The sequence below is a fragment of the Corvus kubaryi genome, unplaced genomic scaffold, assembly GCF_017639235.1.
Source record: "Corvus kubaryi isolate FWS band 111438036 unplaced genomic scaffold, C.kubaryi_AGA036_p1.0 split3-37304, whole genome shotgun sequence".
NCBI lineage: Eukaryota > Metazoa > Chordata > Aves > Passeriformes > Corvidae > Corvus > Corvus kubaryi.
The window spans coordinates 2,097,850-2,118,076 of NW_024582087.1; the positions used below are offsets into that span (position 1 = coordinate 2,097,850).

General features: G+C 44.0%; 1 protein-coding gene across 4 annotated transcripts in view; it reads right to left on the reverse strand.

Annotated features, from left to right (window-relative positions):
• Positions 1-20,227, reverse strand: part of NFYC (nuclear transcription factor Y subunit gamma) — a 31,374-nt gene that overhangs the window by 5,873 nt on the left and 5,274 nt on the right. For 3 of the 4 annotated variants that reach the window (XM_042015562.1, XM_042015561.1, XM_042015558.1), the window contains exons 2-6: positions 10,034-10,146; positions 6,547-6,618; positions 4,675-4,788; positions 3,716-3,811; positions 115-288 (exon numbers count right to left, since the gene is read on the reverse strand). In XM_042015562.1, coding sequence (XP_041871496.1) covers positions 115-288; positions 3,716-3,811; positions 4,675-4,788; positions 6,547-6,618; positions 10,034-10,138 — 561 coding nt within the window. In that variant the 5' untranslated portion in view covers positions 10,139-10,146. Of the gene's footprint in view, positions 1-114; positions 289-3,715; positions 3,812-4,674; positions 4,789-6,546; positions 6,619-10,033; positions 10,147-20,174; positions 20,222-20,227 lie in introns of those variants that run through there. The other variant, XM_042015559.1, reaches the window with a different exon arrangement.

Sequence of the window (20,227 nt, forward strand, 5' to 3'; positions counted from 1 at the left end):
CAACCCAAGCCAAACCATCTCATCCCATCCCAACCCATGATTTCCACGCTGTCATTGATTTCCCTGAGCAATCCATCCCTCAGGATTCCCCTGGCTCCCTCAGGCCTGGCTCACCTGGCCCTGCTGGGGCTGGGCGATGATGATCTGGCCCGGCTGGATGGTGGTGGTGGCCGTGGTGGTCTGCTGGCCCTGCTGCTGGCCCTGCACCTGCACTGCTGCAGGCTGCTGGGCCAGGGTGAAGTAATACTGCACGGGCTCGGCTGGGGTGACGGCCTGGCGCACCTCTTCCTGCAGGAAAACCATCGGGAATTGGGATGGGAACACAGCACCCGCCCGCCCCACAGCTGAATATCCCCCCCAAACACATCCCGTGGGAAAGGAGCTTTAATATCTCACTTAGAACAGTTTAACCAAGTCAGTGTGAGCTGAGAAATCCTCATTTATTCAGCTCTATGGAAATCAGGAGCGTTCCCAATAAAGTGGGGATAATGTGGAGTGGCCACTGAGGTGGAATCACCACGAGGAGGTGGAAATGAATAAAATTACCAGAGCTGAAAACCATGGAACTTCCTCACCGGTGAATTCCATCACAGGAGGAATTGCAAATGCCCCAGGAAAACTGACAGAGCCTCCTCTGTCACCCAACCCCTCTCCTGAGCTGCGTTCCCAACCCTCCACCGAGCTCTGATGTCAAAGCCCTGCAAATAAAAGCCATGGATTTGATGCTCTCTGTCGTGCCTGGAGTTATTTATTTAAACCCAGCTTTTCCAGGCTGACAACCATTCCCTGCTGTGGGAGCAGGGATCTCTCAGCAGCACGAAGAACCAGAGGCTCTGCTCTGCCTCCCTGTCAGCAGCAACGCTGCTTTCTTTCACCTCAGGAGAGAAAAGCCCCTCATGATCAACGATATTCCAGGATTTTTCGGAGATTATGGGACGTGGTGAGCCGTGAATACTCCAGGATGAGAATTCCTGAGCTCCCCAGAGCAGTTGGATGAGGCAGCTGAGGGCAGATGCAGCTCCCAGACGTTCACTCCATGGCAGAAGGCGTAAACAATCCTCTCCCAGCCACCTCGAGTTCACAGCTGAGAGTGTAGGATGTTTACACGTGCTACAACATGGGACATTCCCACTTCCAACAGCCTGCTGGAATCCCTGCTTTTTTGAGGCTTGCTCATGGATTCCCCCTTCAGTTGATCCAGCTGGGCAGGAAAAGGAAAATTCACATTAAACAGGAGCAGTGGGTGATGTCTGGGTGGGCATCGGGCTGGAGTGAGGAGTTTGTTTGCTTAGAAGCTGGTTTTTGGGAAGGAGAACAACTGAGGAATTACTGCTGGGAGGTTTCCCAGCAGAAAATCACAGCCCAAAGATTAAACTGATCCCAGCTGGCTGTAAAAAAGACCAACTTTGAGCCTGGCACTCAGGGCAAACATCATCACAACCACCACCAAACACACCACCTCCTACTCCTGCAGCTCCCTGGTTATTCCCATTCCCCTCATTAATTCCTCTAAGGAAAGGACTAATAATAAATTAAAATATATTTTCACCAGGGCACATTTCCAGGCAACTAGCAACCCACAGGCAGTGAAGAGCTGGGGCTGCTCTAAACCCAATCCTTAGGTAGGTTATTTCTGGAGTGCTCCAATCCCCAATTCCAGCTAAATCCTGAAATAATTATGGCAAACGAGCCCTTCTCTGAGCATCTCTTCCAGGTTCAACCCCGTTTGCCACAGGCAGGAATGGCTTTAAATCCAAATCTGCTTCAACTCCCTCCTGTCCCAGCATTTGCCACCTTTTACTTCCAAGCTCCACAGCTGGAGTTCCCAGAGCAACACAACACTGGGATTTCATTCCCAGCTGTTCCAAGAACCAGCACTGCCTTGTCAAACGTGGTAGAGATGAAACACAGATCGTAAATCCAGCCAAAAAAAAAAAAAATCCAGGCACAGGCAGCCACTTTCCCACAGGATTTTCCCTGTAAATCCTTAACCTACATTCCTAGGGGGCAGCTATTTCTCCATTCAACTTTTCCTGCTGGAAAAAGCATTCCTGGTGTTCCAGCAGTGGTCACAGATGGGTGAGGAACATCTCCCCAGCCTCATTTCCACCCAAAAACTGCCCAGGATTTCCTGGCTGGGGTGGATCAGCAGGACACCTTATCCCAGATGCTGTAACACACCCTCAAAGTGCTCCAGGAATTCCTTGGATTCCAGAACTTGGATGTTCTGTAATCAGAATGTCCCGATGTGAATCAAGCAAGGAGAAGACAGCGGGAATGCTCTCCCTCCCAAACACGGTGCACTGCTAAAAATAGAAAAGTACAGGAATGAGGCACCTCAGGGGAAAAAAAAAAAAAGTGGATTTCCAATGCCAGAATGGAAATTTCAATGATTCCAGCTGAAAAAGAAACTCCAGGTTGCTTTCCCTCATTAAGAAGAGAAGCTGTGGAGGCTGTTTTGTCTTGTAATTAATACCAAACTAATGAATTTTGGATAAATCATGAGGATTTATGTCGATATTTATATGTTGAGTTCCCAGCACACCTGGGATGCTGATTTTTAACCCCAGCAGCAGCAGGATGGACTCTCCTGGATATTTGGGACATGGAAAAGCGTTTTCTGTATTTTCTACACCTGGAAATCAGGGTGGGAGGTTAAACCCAGCTCAGGGACCATCCCAAAGGAAGAGGTGTGGATTCCCTATTCCCTCCCTTTGGTTGTCACTCCAGGAGCACCACGAGGACACTTCCAGGTATAAAATAAAGCAGCAGCCTCCAAAATCCAGCTCCAAATGGGAATGCTGCTCTGTACACTCAGAACAGACAGAATTTTCTGTGCTATCCAGGATTTAGAGTGGAATAGGGAAAAAAAAAAATCCATGGCAGAGACAAACTTCCAAGTCAAGACGTTCCAAAGGCTCCCAAATCCACCAGTTTTAAAGGCCAACTTGGATTTTTCCACACTGCAAACCTCCAGAAGTAGCAGAAATGAGTTGTTTTAGCATTTTTTTTTCTTTTTTTTTTTTTTTTTTGATTGCAGGAGCAAGGAGCAGAATTATCCAAACAGGGCCTTGAGGGGAGCCCAGAGTTTTTCTCCACCAGGGGAATTTTAAGGAAAAGGGATGAGGAATCCCTGCAGCGTGCTCAGCTGAGAGCAGCAGCCTGCTGCTGTAAACATCCGACTGAAAGCTCCTTCCAGCACCTTCCAGCTTCCAGTCAAGGATGTTTACAGAGGCACTGACTGCCCCAAAGGATGCAGGAGGGGGATTTTTCAACCCACAAGTCAGAAAATGTAGATAAACACTTTTTTTTTTAAATTAAAATTTTCCCACTGGCACCATTTGGGATCAGAAGTGTTCAGGATTGAGTTTGGTTTGTTGGTCAGACTTGTGTGGATCTCCAGTCAAGCTCTATTTCCATGAAAACTCTGTGGTTTTTATTTGTATTTATGGGTTTTATTTATGATTTTTATTTTTATTTATGATTTTTATTTTTATTTATTATTTTTATTTTTATTTATGGTTCTTACTCTTTATTGAAGCGTTTAAAAACCTGAAATTTAAGCATTTAAGAACCTGAAAACCACAGTAAATAAAAGAGAAAGGCAAAAACCTCATGCTTAAACTGATTCTGTGTTGTTTTATCACCTCTGTTTTCATCAGAGGCTGAAACTATGCCAAGGAAAGGACAAGAATTCCATAATTTTGTGTCTCACCTGCCTTTTTGGAGGCTTCAGCTCATCCCTGGGGACAATATCGATCAGGAAATCAAACTGGTCAAACTTGGTGATTGCCATGGCGATGTCATTCCTCTGGAACAACAAAGGGAAAAAAAGCATTCCTCAGCTTCAGGAGTGTTTTTTGTCACTGGATAAATAAAGTTAAAGGTGTTTAAAACTGAGGGAAAAAGAGGGGAATGTCTCCTCCAGGTCCCAGGTGGTGGAAATTCAGTTCTGTGCTGAGCAAAACTTCCCAAACGTGCAAGAAAAAAGGTTTTTATCAAATTCAGACTCTTCCAGGGTTAAGGAGCAGCTCTAGCCCAGTTTAATGGATATCAGTGGTGGGTGCCCACCCCTAAATCAGCAGCTCCTGCCCAGGGACAGGAGAGCTGATGTGGGCCCCCATATCTCAATTTTTCCCCTGACCCGAGGGCCTGAATTAATGGTTGTTGTATTTTCCAGTAATTCTGCTCAATTTTTAAGACTAAAAGTGGAAGCCTTCTCTTTGTCTCCATAAAAAGACCCAAAAAAGTTACACTTTACTCTTCAACCATTAAAAAATGACTCTCATCGAGGGCCTCTCAAGCTGCAAGAGCCAACAATCTGTATTTGGTTGTATTTTTGTTTTCACCTCCACCCTTTCATCACCACAAACCAAACCTCTACAAGTTCACATCAGAACTAATGACAACAAAATCAGCCAGAAATTCAACAGCTGCAGCTGCACTGAGTTGTTCCAGCAGGTCACGATGAGCTGAGAGATGGAGATTTGCGTTTGGGCAGGTTGATTTTAATTAAATTAAGAGAAAAAGCCTTTCAGCTTTGTACTCATGTGCTTTGTACCCAGGTTTGCAGCACAAACCAGGTTCCTGTGTACAAAACAAGCCTTTTGTTATGGAAACAAGGAGTTGGGATGGGATTTGGGAGCAGCTGGAGGTGGGAAGGAGCTGCTTTACCTGCAGGGTCCTGCGTTTGTTGTCCTCCGTGTGGATCCAGGCTCGCAGGGTCAGCTCGGTGATGAAGATCTGGGCGGCCTTGGCGAACAGCACAGGAGCTTCTGCGCTGATCATCTGCCAAAAAATGAGGTGATTTTGACTTTTACCACTCAATTCTAACAGTGCAAAGAGGAATTTCATCAGGTCAGTAGAAGTTGTGCGGTTAAATGTGAATTTGGAGGAATTTTCACCTCAGGATTTTTCTCAGGTCTGACTGAGCTGAGCTCATGGGAGAAGAGTTTTGAGCATCTAAAATTTGGCTTGAAAGGCTGCTTCCTCCTGGATTAAGGGCATAAAATCATGGAATTGGATCATGGAATGGCTTGGGAAACCACTTTGAGCTGACCTCAAAGCTCAGCTTATTCCAATACCTTGGACACATCCAGGGATGAGGCAGCCACAGCTTCTCTGGGCCACCTGTGCCAGGGCCTCACCACCCTCACAGGGAGGAATTCCTTCCCAATATCCCAATTTCTTCAATTATCCCAAATTTCCTCCTGATTTCTGCCCTCTGTCCATTTGAAACCATGGCACTGGTGAATATTCACCAGCAGCTTCTCCTGGCAGTGCCTTGGAGCGTCCAGAAAAGATTTGGGAATTGACTGGGACACTCTGAGGGCTCATTTTAAACCCAGCCCTTCCTTCACAGCTAAAACACTTCAATAATTTGTAATAAATGTGAAATGGCAAAGGAGTTTTGGAGTAAACATTGGCCTCACCAAATTATTTTTCCTTAAAAAAAAAATCTGGCTCCAGTTTTACTCAAATGAAGCAGTTTCATTATCAGCTGCCTTGGCATTAATGCTTATTAATTAACCTTTTAATAGGAATATTGCAGACAGGCCAGAGACTTTTCCTGGTTCTCCACTCTGCCTTAAAATCTCATTTTCCTCTTTATCATCACAAATTTGGCATTTATTTGGTTCAGACACTGAGTTGGGCCCTCAGAGGCCTGGGATGATCCTTTTCCAGGGATTCTGAATAGAGAATTTTCAGGATTTCATTTAAATTAAGGGTTGTCCTCACAGAAGGATGGAGTCACATTGAGGAAAAAAAAAAATAAAAAAGGACAAACAATTCTCTTTTCCCTCAGGAATTAAGTGACAGTTTTCCAAATAAAAAACCAGGGATGACTGGAGCAGCACAGAGTCAAAAACTGCAGGTGATTCCCTCTTCCTTCTCAGGGATTTTCATCAATTTGTGTGTCCTTGTCATCAAAATCCCAAATACTGGGATCAAATCCAGGTCATCCTCCTAGATTACTGTTTATTTTTCGGTAAGAAACTAAAATAAGTGGCACGAATTTAAGTGATGTCAATCTACTGGGATCAAACCTATGTTATCCACCTGAATTATTGCTTAGTTTTCCATAAAAAAGTGAATTAAGGGGCACAAAAATCACTCTAAATCTTTGTGAGAGTAGAGAAAAACAAAGAGGGAACTTGAGAAAAGACAGTTAAGCCCTAGGGAAAACAGGAAATAGCCAGAATTATTTTTGTATTTATTATACCCTTAAAGTGGGATTTATCACAAGAAAACAAAATTGCAAAAACCTTCATCAAAATTCCAAATGTTTCTGCTTTCCCAGCTCAGTTTAATTACACAAGGCCAGGGAATTTTGTTAAAAAACGCTTTAAAAATAATAATAACAACAAGAAGAATACTGAATTTCAAGGAATTATAGGTAAAATATCCAGGAAAAGGATCATAAATATTCCAGGTAAAAATCCTGAATGATAAAAAATAAGTATGAAATAAATAATAACTATAAAATATATTTATATTTTAACATACATTAAATAAATAAGAAAAAATATATTAAATCCTGAATACCTTCACATCTTCATCCAGCTTCATGATCTTCTTAATCCGAGCCAAGGGCAGCTCCTGAACTCTGAAGTCTTTCTGCAGAGAGATTTGAGAGACTTTTTACTGGTATTTAACTGAAAATAAAGGTAAAAAACTTAAAACAGGTCTGTGTTTTCTAGAATTGAGCTGGCTAAAATCAAATTTATTCTCTTTCAGGTGTGGCAGCTCTTCCTGAGGGCTGGGAATTCTCCTTTTTGTATTTTTTACTGATGTAATTCTTCTGTCAGACACTTACATTCATTATTTCACTTCCGAGCTGAAGTTTTCCTGAAGGACAGAATGTTTCTGCTGTCACACATTTATCCATCTATTTATATTTGAAACAACTAATTCAATTATGCTTCCTGGGCCTCAGAAACCATTGGAATTTACAAAAAAATCACAGGAGAACATGAAGGCAAACAAGAGCTGGATGAAATCCTGCCTTTATTTGGACTTCTCTGTTGCCAAATCCCAATTTCGGTGTTAAAAACCTTGCAAGAAGCTGGTTCAAAAGACCAGTTTTATGTTTTTAGGTGGATTTTTCCCCGTTTTCCAGTCAGGAATGGTGATTTAGGAGCCTGGATCATCCTGCCCTGAGACATCACTGAGCCCAAATTTGCACCCACGCATTCCCTGGAGAGAATTCCTGGGCTCAGGAAACCACCAAGAGGCTTCTCCCTTCCCTGAAGAGAAAAAGTGGAATTAAAATAAATAAATCAATCCAGTGTATTTCTGCCAGGAATCTTTCTTAAAAAAAGGAGAAAGGCTGAGGCTACATCCCACTGCATCAGGAATGCAGAATTCCTACTCACAAAAGACTTCTAACAAAAAAATAAAAAATCTTCCCTTCTTAACAAAAAATGTCATAGGAAAATAATGGGGAAGTCATTTCTCCAGGGGGAAAAAAAAGCACTGCAGGATGTATTAGGGAAACAAAAGAGGGGGAAAACGCTGAAAATGCTGGTTTTTATTCGAAATTTCTGTGCTGTGTTTCTTTCCTGCGAAGAAAAATGTGCGTGGCCCAGCCAGCATTTCAGCAGGGGCATTTTATTTAATTAACATCCAGCACATTTATATATATTTATATATATTTATATATATTTATATATATTTATATATATTTATATATATTTATATATATTTATATACATTGTTTTTTATATATATATATATAATTAAAAGGCATTTTTGTGTCTCATTCTGCAGAGAAACCTGAGTGTGTTGCTCCTGCTGCAAATCAGAATTAATTTGTTGTGGGGCTGTCCTATCCTGATGGAGAATGTGGAATTTTGAAGGATTTTGGGCAATAAAAGGGCTGGGCCATGTCCTTAAACACACACCATGTTCAGGGACCACCACATAAACAACTGAAGGGGTTGCCAGGACACGGAAAAATAACCTAAAGGGGTTTTTTTTGTTGTTATTCTTGGTTTTTTGCTATTTTTTCCCCTCAGCTCTTTCCTTTTTAAAGGGCCTCGTGAACTTCGAGTATCACAGAAAGCTGAGGGGAAAATTTTTAATTTGCACCACTTAAGTTTTAATATCAACTTTTATGAAGTCTGAGGAGACACAAACAGGTAAAATAATATTAAAATCTTTAGATTTAGAGAAAAAAAAATCAGGAAAATTCCACCTCCTTTATTTCTTTAAGGCAGCCAGGCCGCGTCCCATAAATCAGAAGGAGCAGCATGGTGGGGAAGGGAGGCAGGAGCAGCACTGGCCCCCACCCAGCAGGAAAAGCTTCAGACACCAATTCCTCATCTTTTCTTTTCTCCAAATTAGGCCTCGCTGTCTCCACAGGCCTCTTGTGGAGCTGAAATGCTGAACTCAGCCTAGGCCTGGTTCTTATTTCTCCGGGATTGCGCTGCATCCTTCCCTTCTTTAAACACAATTTGTTCTTGTTGGTTTTTTTTCCCCCTGAATTTTAGCCACCAAAAAAAGCACAAAACCAGGCAGAAATAGCCTCAAAAATCAGGGGACCAACACAGTTTTCACTCCCTGCTCTGCCACTTTTACACCCACATCCACGGGAGCAATTTCAAGAATAAAGAGAATAAATTCCAGGATTTGACTGCACAGCGCTGGGATGTTTTCCTGTTACCCCTCTTCCTTCCCTGCCCTCAGCTCCATTTCCAATGACTCCTGAGCTTGCAAAGCAATAAATAGATCCCACTGACAGTTAAAAATTAAGCTGCCCATACTTGATAAGCTGCATAATAAACCCCTTTCATGTGGAGATGAAACTCCAGCTCCTGAACACAAGAATTCGCCGTGCTGAAAGAGGAAAGTAATTAATTCTGGTTATGCATACAAATTTCTACATCTGTTTCTTTAATCAACTATCTGCACACAGGCTGCAAAAAGCAGCTTATCTTGGGCCTGGTGGATTGGGGGGTTTTTACTTTGAAGAGCCTGGCTTGGACTGGAGTTCTTTTGTTTTCAGCTGCATTAAAAGCACCAGGAGAGTGATTTTGGGCCCGTTGGATCACAGGAATCCATCAATCTCTCTTCAAAAGTCATTTTTATTACGTGCCCTTGTTCCCACACCTCTTGTGGGGATGGAAGGAAATAGAAGCTGCTTAGTCCAGTTGTTATTCTCAGCCTAGATGGGATTTTTTTTAATCAAACGTCTTTAATTTAATAAAGTACCTGATAACGACACACTTGGCATTTGAGTGAGTTCAGCACTTCAGGGTTGTCCAAGGAGGTGGTTCTGGACTAGGGCAGGAGCCTAAACTCAAAAGTTCATTCACAAAATTGGAATTAACAGGGAATTTAGGGAGGAGGGAAGAGACTAAGCCGTATTTTGTCAGTAAAAACTCGGTGTGGACAAGGGTTCCCTCACATGTTTATCATTCAGAATATGAACAGCAGCACAATGGGAGGTTTATCCTCAAATCCCTCAATCTTCTGGCACCTAAAGCAGCCTCTGGCATCTCCTCTTACACCTGTAGCTGGTTTAGAATCCCATCTCTTTTCCCCAAGAGGAATTTCCCTGAAATTCCCTAGGATGCAGCCACCTAGAGCCTGTTAAAAGAACCTTTAAATCACCTTTGGGGTGTTGTTTTAGCCCAGAAGGAACTGCAGGTTTGACTGTTCCATCCCAGAGAGGTGAACTCCCCAGCCCTGGTGTTCCAGGCCTGGCTGGACAGGGCTTGGAGCAAGCTGGGATAGTGGAAGGTGCAACAGAGATGATCCTCAAGATCTTTTCCAAGCTAAACCATTCCATGATTTTATGACTCTGCTACAATTCCATTCGTATCTCCAGTTTTTGGGAGATCCCCCATGGCTGGGGGATTATTGATCACTTCCTAAACCACCTTATCCCATATCAACACCCAATTTCCCGGATCCTGGAGCAGGAACACATTCAAGCCGAGCTTGATTTTGACGAGAATTTTTGGGAATGGTTTTTTGGGAATGACAGGAATGGTTTTCTGGGAATACACCAATCCCTGGGGACACTCACCACGGTGAGGTTGCGGATCTCCTCCATGACCCGTGGCCAGAAGGACTGGAGGCTCTGCTGGGCATCGCTGTTCCCGGCCGTGCCAAAGCCGCCGTCCGTGGACATCCTGGGAGCTGGGAGAGGAAAAAACCAGGAATGAGCGAGGAGAGAGAGCGGGATTAAAGGCAGGAAAACAGGGAATGGCTTCAAGTTGATTGGTTTAGATTAAAGATTGGGAAGAAATTCCTTCCTGTGAGGGGCTGGGATGGATTTCCCAGAGAAGCTGTGGCTGACTCATCCCTGGAAGTGTCCAAGGCCAGGCTGGAGCACCGTGGGATAGGGGAAGGAATGGGATGAGCCTTAATGTCCCTCCCACCTAAACCATTCTGTGATTCTGTGATTCCATGTCCCAGGAATCCAGGAAAGGACTAATCCCTCGGAAGAAATGCCAGCCCAGGTCTCGCAGTCTCTGGAGTTGGTTTTTTTAAATTAAATTTATTTTTCCATAGAAAAAGTACAATAAACATTTCCTTCTGTGCCTGTTTGACACTAAAGTGTCACTTTTTGTGGCTTTCCAGCAGTTTTCAAATTCCTCTTTTCCTCGGGTAGCCTCAACAGGAGGAATTAGCAGTCTGTACAATGCAGGATTACCAAAAGCAGGAAGATTTAAATTCCCAATCTTTTGATTGAAGCCGTTTTCCAAAGCCCCACGGCCATGATTTAGCCTTGGGTGTTACAAATCTGCTCATTTATTCCAGAGGGTGTCCGTGCATCCAGGGAGATTGGGATCCCTGCAAACAGCTTTAGCGTCCGGAGAAGGAATAAGGTGAAAACAAAGGGAAAACAACTGGGATCAGCCTCTCCCTATATCCAGGTGAGGAGGGATGAGGAGGTTGGGACACTCAGCACTCACTGACCTCACCCTTGGTGGCCCAGTGGCATTTTCCAGGTCCGGTTCAGCTCCCAGCTGACACCAATTTTCCCCCTCAATAAATCCCTGGATCGAGCTGTACCTTTGGGACAAGGAATTCTAATTCCAGTTAATATTAACACCAAGCTGGACACACAACTTGGGAATCCCTGGGAATACCAGGACCAGCCTTTCTGGTTTCCTCTGTGACAGGAGCGTGTGGCTCCAGCGGAATTCCCAACCCTGGAAGGACTGGGAAGAAGACACAGCCCAAAAGGATGGAACTTGGTGCTTTCCAGGTGCTGGGAGCAGCTTGGGAATTCTGGGGTGGCCACCAGAACATCAAACACCTGGAGCAGCTCCAAAATATCCAGGAATGACACAGATCCCATGGATGGAAAACAAATCTCTGTCTCTCCCACCACAGGATGGATTTTCCACAGGGAAGGATCTCCAGGATATTTGTGTGTCTTTTTTCCTTTACGCGGTGATGCATGAGCAGATTCCCCTCTGGAAACAGGCACAGGAATCAGCCAGGAATTCCCAAACCTACTGCAGCCAGGAATTCCAAAATCCACTATTCCAAAGCAAGGAAGATCCCTAAAATGGCACTAAGGGGTCATGCCAGACAATCCTGCAGCCCACACTTCCCAAGGAATACTTGGAATGGTTCTATTTTAATTCCACACTTCCCAAGGAAGACAGGGAATGGTTCTGTTTTAATTCCACATTTCCCAAGGAAAACTTAGAATGGTCCTATTTTAATTCCACACTTTTCCAAGAAGACAGGGAACAGTTGTATTTTAATTCCACACTTCCCAAGGAAGACAAGGAATGGTTCTGTTTTAATTCCACACTTCCCAAGAAGACAGGGAATGGTTCTGTTTTAATTCCACACTTCCCAAGGAATACCTGGAATGGTCCTATTTTAATTCCACACTTTCCCAAGGAATACTTGGAATGGTTCTATTTTAATTCCACACTTCCCAAGGAACACTTGGAATGGTTCTGTTTTAATTCCACACTTTTCCAAGGAAGACAGGGAACAGCTGTATTTTAATTCCAGCAACCTGGGCGTGGGAAGTGCCAGAGGGAATCTGACAAGGAAAAAAAGGTCAGGGAATTGTATTTTCAGTCTCAGAGCAAGACAGGAAGAACTCCAGGTGAAGGAACCTCTGGAATTCAGTGACTGACACATTTCTTGCTGACTCTTCCACAATTATTTGCATGAGAATAGAACCTGCCCACAAACTGAGATATTTCAAGTATTTATAAGAAAATCACAGATAAAAATTATTCTAATGAGGGTTTAATTGGCATGTGGATCTCCCCCACCTCCATCAGCATTGTCAAAAAATAGTTTCGGGATAAAAAACCCAATCCTTGGGAGCTGTTTTGGCCTGGGAATATTTCAATATTCCTGACACTGGAATTTGGTGCGAGAGGAGATGCAATTCCTCTTGGATACAAGGAACATCACTTCTAAAAAATAGAAATGATTTGCATTTCTCCCATTTAAATACTGCACTGGAACATAACACTGCCCAGAATCCCAGGAAAACAACAGGTTAAAAATGAAAGGAAAAAAGGGAATGGAAGAAAGAGGAAGAGAATTTCACCAGCACTGAATTTCTTGCATTAAATTCTGCCTCCGGATATAATTAAATATGCAGATTTCAGGATTTCAGAAATGGTTTACTCTGGTCATCTATAATATTAAAAAAAAAAAAAAATTCCTATTTTTAAGTTAAACAAAAGATTTCAGAACAATGGGACAATTCCTGCTTTCCGTGGCTGTTTAGAATCATTTTATGATAAATTGAGTAAAAGTAAAAACAGAGGCAGCAACAGGCTGGAAAACCTACAGAATAAAATCACTATAAACCCCAAAATCCAAGGTTCAAAGTGCTCAGAACGCTACAGGGATTTCTCCCAATTAAAATATGGATATGGGAATGGTTTGGAGGTGCTGAAGAGGATTGGGAGGAAAGGGAAAAACCCCAAACTGTGACACAAAGCTTCCAGAGCTGGCTCTGAGAGAGAAACCTCGCTAAGGACCCATTCCTGGGCAATTAGGGGAATTCCTTCTCCTCCTTTAAAACTCATCCCAGGATTAGAGCCAGCAAAAAACTCACTTGGGATGAGATGAGCTCAGCAGGGCCAGAGGAATCCTTGGATTTCGTACCTGTGCCTAAACCTGGGTGGGTTTTTCATCTGGGAAGTTTTATGGGGGAATTTTCCAGCTTCACCCTGTTCCATCCATCCCAATTTCCTTCCTCAGGATCCCTGAGCTCACCCAACGAAGGCTCCCAAGAGCAAAGTGGCTCCTCCAACCTCAAATTCTGCTGGAAAACAGGGAAAGGCTGGAGCTGAGCCAGGGGGGATTCAGGTTGGATTTAGGGAAAGGTTCTTCCCCCAGAGGCTGCTGGGGCACTGCCCAGGCTCCCCAGGGAATGGGAACATTCCCAAGGCTGCCAGAGTTCCAGGAATGTTTGGACAGAGCTGCCAGGGATGCCCAGGGTGGGGCTGGACTGGATGATCCCTGTGGATCCTTCCAGCTCAGGATATTCCAGGTGTGCTGGGATGAGCTGAGCCATCCCAAATCCAGGCTGGGAGATGCTCCTGCAGGAGAATCCCAATGAGGAGGCTCCCGGACACAGCTCTGAGGGAGACACCCCTTCCCAAAAAACCAACCCCACACAGCAACGGATGAGGGAAGAGCTTTCCCAGAGAGCTGCCCCTGGATTCCTCGAAGTGTCCAAGGCCAGCTTGGATGGAGCTTGGAGCAACCTGGGATAGTGGAAAGTGTCCCTGGGGGTGGAATCCCCTTTGATCCAAACCATCCCGGGATCCTGTAACACCAGGGAAAGCTGGGATTCACCTGCAACCCATCCACACAGCCTGGGATATTTCCAGGCAGGAAAACATTTTGTCTTTCCAGACTGAGGGGAAAAAGAAAAGCCAGGAAAAGCTGAGGCCTCGCTGCCTGAGGTGAATCCAGAGCAGATTCCCAGGAATATCCCAGCAGTTTTTCTGCTCACCAGAGCGCAACGCCTCTGACAAACATTAAAATTCCCAAATCCTGCGGCAGCTGACAAAACCTGGAAGAGCTTCACTTCATGGGAGAGCAAAGGCAACGTGAAGAACCTCTGGTGCCTCTGGATGGGGGGTTTTGGGGGGGTTATTTTTGAACAAATGCTGCTTCCTGCTCTTTTCTGGGCACCCTGGGAAGGGGGAAGCAGCCAAACCCCTTGGAAAATCGGCCACTTCAGCTCCTGGAAAACACAACCTACGGGAAAATGGCAAATAAACCCAAAATCTCCAAGCCTGCAATTCCAGCCTGAGCAGTATCCAGACTTTTTGCCTGGAAAAACAGCAGGAGCAGCCCACCAGATCCATGTTAGAGCTGCATTCCCAGGCATCCAAGCGAGGTAGGAATGGGAATAACGACCCCATCCACAATTTTTGCCGGCTTTTAAACCATTCCCAAATTCCCCTTGAGTTAGAAATCAACTAAAGAGGCTGGAGGGCAGCTCCAAATGAAATTTACCCAAATATTCCAAGGGATATGCCAACAGGGAATGCCAGAGGGAAGGAATGAGCCTCAGGGAAGAAGGAGGAACTCAGCAGCATCCCACAGATCCTGGTAGGATCAGAAATTCCACACAAAACAGCCACATCCCCACGATTATGGGGAAAATCCCATTTTTTTTTTTTTTCCACAGAAGAAGCAGCACATTCCATGCAAGGATCCTAAAAAATGGTTCAACCTGAAACACAATGAAAACTTCAAAGAAATGAGGCACAAACCCCAAAAGTTTTGCCTCGACATCCTTAAACGATGGCTACAAATAAGGATAAACCACAAATATTTCTGGAAAAAAATCCACCCCCCCAACCTCATCCAGATCCTACCACGTGGCAAATAGAGATTTAACAACTCCACATAGACAGGGTTTAAAAAGCTCCCAATCCTCCAAAAAAATTCCCATAAAACTCTTCCAAAGTGGTTTTACAACAGCCACTATCCCACAAAACTCCCAAGTTAATTATTAGGAAAAAAAAAAAGGCGGAATTTCTTTGCTTCTTTCCTCCTTTTCTGTGTTTTAAAGATGAAATTTTAAATAAAAGCCAACAGCAAAACACCCAGAAAAACCCCCAAAGAATAAAAAAACAGCCCCCAAAGTGAGTATTTAATTCAATATTATTCATGGAATAACAGCTCATTCATTTCCACGACACTTCCAAACAACCTGGAGGCTGCTGGAGACACAAAGTGCCAGAAATGGAGAGGGTTTTAGCTTTAATTTTTTAATTTTGAGGGTTTTTAGTGGCTTTGGGAGGCAGCAGCAGCAGTGGGAAAAGATTTAATTGTGTTGGAGATCGATGGTTTCTCCTTCCACCTCAATATCCGGGCTCAAATAGGTAAAATTATTAAACTTAAAAGGATTTAGATAGAGCCACTCTGGCACCACAGATTTCTTTTTTGCTGAACAAATCTTACCATGGAGCTCTAAAAAATTCTGATTTTTGCAGACTCCACTGCAGCAGCTGGAAAAGAATCCCAGGATTTGGCCCTGCTGGAGTGAAAGGGAAGCCTCAGGTTGTGGCATGCAGGGAGCTGGGATTACAACACACGAGGCTTTGGCTCCTGATGTTTTGAAGGATTCCACGGGAAAATCCTGGGAATGGGGCTTGCCAAACCCATCCCAAGGAGCACCAACATCCACAAGGATTCATCCCAGTCTGGTGTGTCCCAGGAAAGGCTCTGCCTGGAAAATATTCCCTGGAAAAGCGCTGGGGGAACAGATTTATACAGTGGGGGTTTGGGATCGGCTTTGGATAAACCCAATCCACAAATCATGGAACGGTTTGGGTGGGAAAGGGAACTTAAATCCCATCCTGTTCCAGCCCTGCCATGGGCAAGGACATTTTCCCTATCCCACTGCTCCAGCCTGGCCTTGGACACTTCCAGGGAACTGGGGGGCAGCCACAGCTTCCCTGGGAGCTTCCCTGGGAATTCCATCCCAGCCCCTCCCCACCCTCACAATTCTTCAAGAATTCCTTCCCCAAATCCCATCTATCCCTGCCCTCTGCCAGTGGGAATCCATTCCCCCCCTTACCCTGTCCCCTCATCCCTTATCCCAAATCCTTCTCCGGCTTCCAAAGTTGTCAGAACAAAAAGGAAGCAGGAGAACTTCACAAATGAAACCGAATTAAGCACTGAACCCAGAGCACCACTGTAATTATTGAAACATCAAAGCTTCCAGCATTATGGACGGGCAAGAAATGCAAAATAAACAAATAAATAAATGAAACCAATCAGAATTATTACAGCTTTTTCAAGTTTAACACTGATTTATTTATCCAAAGAAGAGTCTATAAAATGAGGTTATAAAATCCAACGCAGAGCTGGGGAAAGGGGATGGACACAAACTCAGGGGGAGGCTGAGAAAACCAGAAAACCTTCTCTTTTTAAACACTTTCAAGCAAGTTTTTAAACATTTTCAAACCAAATTTTTAAGAAGTTGAAAGGTGATTGCAAGAATTAAATGCTGCACTGGGAGACCCAGGGAGGATCTCGGGGGTTTAGGTAAAGGAAGAGGCTGCAAATCAGAGTTTAAGGTGTGTTAATCTTGGAAAAATAACCACCTGACCACTCCAGGTGCCTCCCAGCCACTTTTCCTAGGAATATTTAGGATGATTCCACCTTCAAACTCCGTAAATCCTCCACCACATTCCCTCTGCTTCCATCCTCTGACTGAACCAGCCCCAAACTGGGCGAGAGGGATCTGGATCCCAACTTCCAACTCTTTATCCCAGGGAAATTTCGGGTCAAATAAATGATTTTAAGGGGCTGCAGGGCTCTATATATTTATATAAATTTACTTATTTCTGGACCTATTGATAGAGAAATATCTATTTATTTCTATTATTCTAGATAATATTTAATATTCCTATTACTGTCTTCATTCAATTTGATAAATTAAATCATCAAATGGCACCTCCCCGAAGTTAAAATTAATTATTTTCATAGAGACCACCTCAAGTTTTTCCCTCCTGCTTAAATCAAGCCCAACCTGAAGTGCTCAACTTTTTTTTTCTTTTTTTTTCCTCTTTTCTTTTGTTTTTTATTGAAATAAAAATGCTTTGGTGTTATAAAGATGCAAATTTCCCCACTTCTGGGTCACCTTCATGGCGTGGAAAGGGAAAAGTCCTGCTCTGATTTGAGCAGGAAGTGACCAAATAAATAGAAACCACAAGAAAATGCCCTCAGGGAAACGTCAGCATTTGGAAAACCTTTGGGTTTTGGGAACAACTCCCCAAAAAATCTCCTTTTTGAACTCCTAGGATGCTTTGGAGACATCCCGAAGTTTGTTCTTGCTGTCAGTGCCTTTTGTTGTGGTTTTTAACCCTCTGAAATAGCAGGGAAATTATTCTTGATCATAATGAAAGAGTTTCACTAATTAAAGAGCTTTAAAATTCTAAATAATTCATGACTTCAGGTTCCAAAAAAAAATCACCCGATTTAATTCATTTACAACACAAGAAGCCCTGAAATGAAGAAACCACCTCATGAGGCAACGTAATTAAAATACAGATGTCACCCCCATTATATAAACACAAGATATTAACCTGATTAAATGAAATAAAACCCAAATTCAGTGGCTGGAAAGGCGACCTCGTGTAGGCACCCAAAGCCCTCCCACGCTCACTGAGCAATGTCCCCTCCTCAAAATTGTCCCCAACACCTTCACTGCTTTATTTGGTGGAAAAAACAAGGGTGGAGGAGTCAGTGAAATAAAAATAAAGCCTGAAGTTCCAGGTTAAAATCTTAGGAGGAAGTAAAAAAATAAAATTCACAGGAAAAAACCTCCTGGAAAAGCAAACTCCTGGAAAATCAAAGGTAGAAAATCCATCTTCTGGACAATAAAAGTAGGAAATCAAACTCTTAGAGAATGAAGCTAAAAAAAAAAAATCAAACTCCTAGAGAGCAAAACTAAAAAAATGAAATTTATACAGAGAATAAAGCGAAAAAATGAAATTTATATAGAGAATAAAGCAAAAACAACCAAACTTATATAGAGATTAAAGCCAAAAAATGAAATTTATATCGAGAATAAAGGTAAAAAATGAAATTTATACAGAGAATAAAGCTAAAAAATGAAATTTATATACAGAATAAAGGTAAAAAAAGAAATTTATATAGAGAATAAAACTAAAAAATTAAACTTATATAGAGAATAAAGCTAAAAAAAGGAATTTATATAGAGTAAAGCTAAAAAATCAAACTTATATAGAGAATAAAGCTAAAAAATGAAATTTATAGATAATAAAGCTAAAAAAAATTTATATAGAGAATAAAGCTAAAAAATGAAATTTATATAGAGAATAAAGCTAAAAAACTAGAAAACCAAACTTATATAGAGAATAAAGCTAAAAAAATGACATTTATACAGAGAATAAAGCTAAAAAATCAAACTTATATAGAGAATAAAGCTAAAAAATTGACATTTATATAAAGAATAAAGCTAAAAAAATCAAACTCCTAGAGAACAAAACAAAACAAAAAAAATCAAGCTTCTAGGGAATAAAACTTCTAGAAAACAACAACAAAAAAAATCCCTGGAGATCTCTGGAGCAGAGGGGACACCCAAACTTCACTCCTTAAAATGGGACCTTCCTACCCCTCCCATTCTGGGAGAAGGGGAAAAAAAACCCCTCAGGAACTGGAATAATTTGTTAATAAATCCATTTCCAGATTTCCCAGGCTCTTCCTGCTGCTCTTGACCTAGAAAGATCAAGCAGCACCTACTCTTCCCCAACCTCCTGCAAGCTGAAGCAATGAAAATTTGCCAAATATTGGGTGTAACCAAGATTTCTGCAGGATTTTTCTTCTCATTTATAGGAGCTGCAGATTGCCCTCGTGTCCTGCCAACACTAAAAAGCTGGATATACCCTAATTTCAAGGGAAATTATATTTAAATATCTCATTTTTTGCTCCATGATGCTGACAATGGCCTTCATCCTCACAGCACATCTCCCAATGCTGGCCCACAGCCTGCTCCAGAAGTTCTTCTAACATTCCCTAATTATTAAGAGGTGCCTTTTGGGGATGTTTCTCCTCCTGCTCCCTCCTCACACCAAAACTGTGACAACGCCAAAAAGTTGAAGAACCCCAAGACAAAGCGACGGGAGGCTTCATTTTTAATTAAAACATCCCAAATAACACCAGGAACGAAGCTCAAACCCAAGGAAATCCTGACAGGAGGCAAAGCTCAGGTTCAAGGGCCTGGACCCGTGTTCCACAACCCTTACAAGAAGAACTCGTACAATCTAATTATCCTTAATTTTCCAACACAGCGCTTTTAAGGTCAACAATCAGCGATCGGAAAAGCGGGGAAAAAATGATGTTTTTTCACCCTGACAGGGAAAGGACGGGGAAAAGCATCTCGGAGGAGCAGGAATCTCCGCGATGTGCTCGCCGAAACCCAACTTTCATTCAAATCTCCCAACTATTCCCCGTGCCCTTGATGCCCTCGGCCACCGCGAGCAGCTCCATTTTTCCCCCCCCTTTTTTTTTTCTTTTTTCTTTTCTCCCCTTTTTTTTTTTTTTTTTTTTTTTTTCGGTCCAAAGTGCCGCAAACAAACTTTGTCCTTCAGAGTGGCGGCTCGGAGCGCTGGGATTTCAAGGTCACTCGTGCAGGCCCCGCTCCAAGTTGGGCTGCGGCGGCGGAGCGCGGCCGGCCGGGGCTCGGGGGGCCCCGCGGAGCCCTCAGCCCCCGCCGGGCCGCCAACCCCTGCTGCCCCCGCTCCCCCCGCGGCTCCCGTGACCTTCGGCGCTGAGTTCCCGAGAAAAGCGACAACAAAGGGCTGCCAGCACACGCCGGGAGTTTGGGGGTGTCGCGGCTCCGCTGTCTCCCCTCCCGGCCCCGCGGGGCGCATCGCGGCCAGGCCGAGGGCACCGGGGGAGCTCCCGCCGTGCTCGGGGCATCCCGGGGTGGGGGCGCCGCTGCTTTGTCCACCCCATCACTGCCCTCACGCCGTTACCGGCGCTGGGGGTGGCTCGGCGGGGAGCCCCGGGTAGCACCGGAGGTTCAACCCCAAACCCCGAGGCGAGCACCTCCCGGCGCGCTACCTCTCTCCCACTCCGCACCGGGACACACGAGCATCCCCCGCCGCCGCGGCCTGTCCCCGGCGCCCGGGCCGCCCTCCCCCGCCGCCACCGCAGCAGCAGCGCCCCGGACTCACCGCCGGCCGTGCCCGCGGCCGGGGGTTCCCCGCCATGGCTTTGTCTTTGAGTG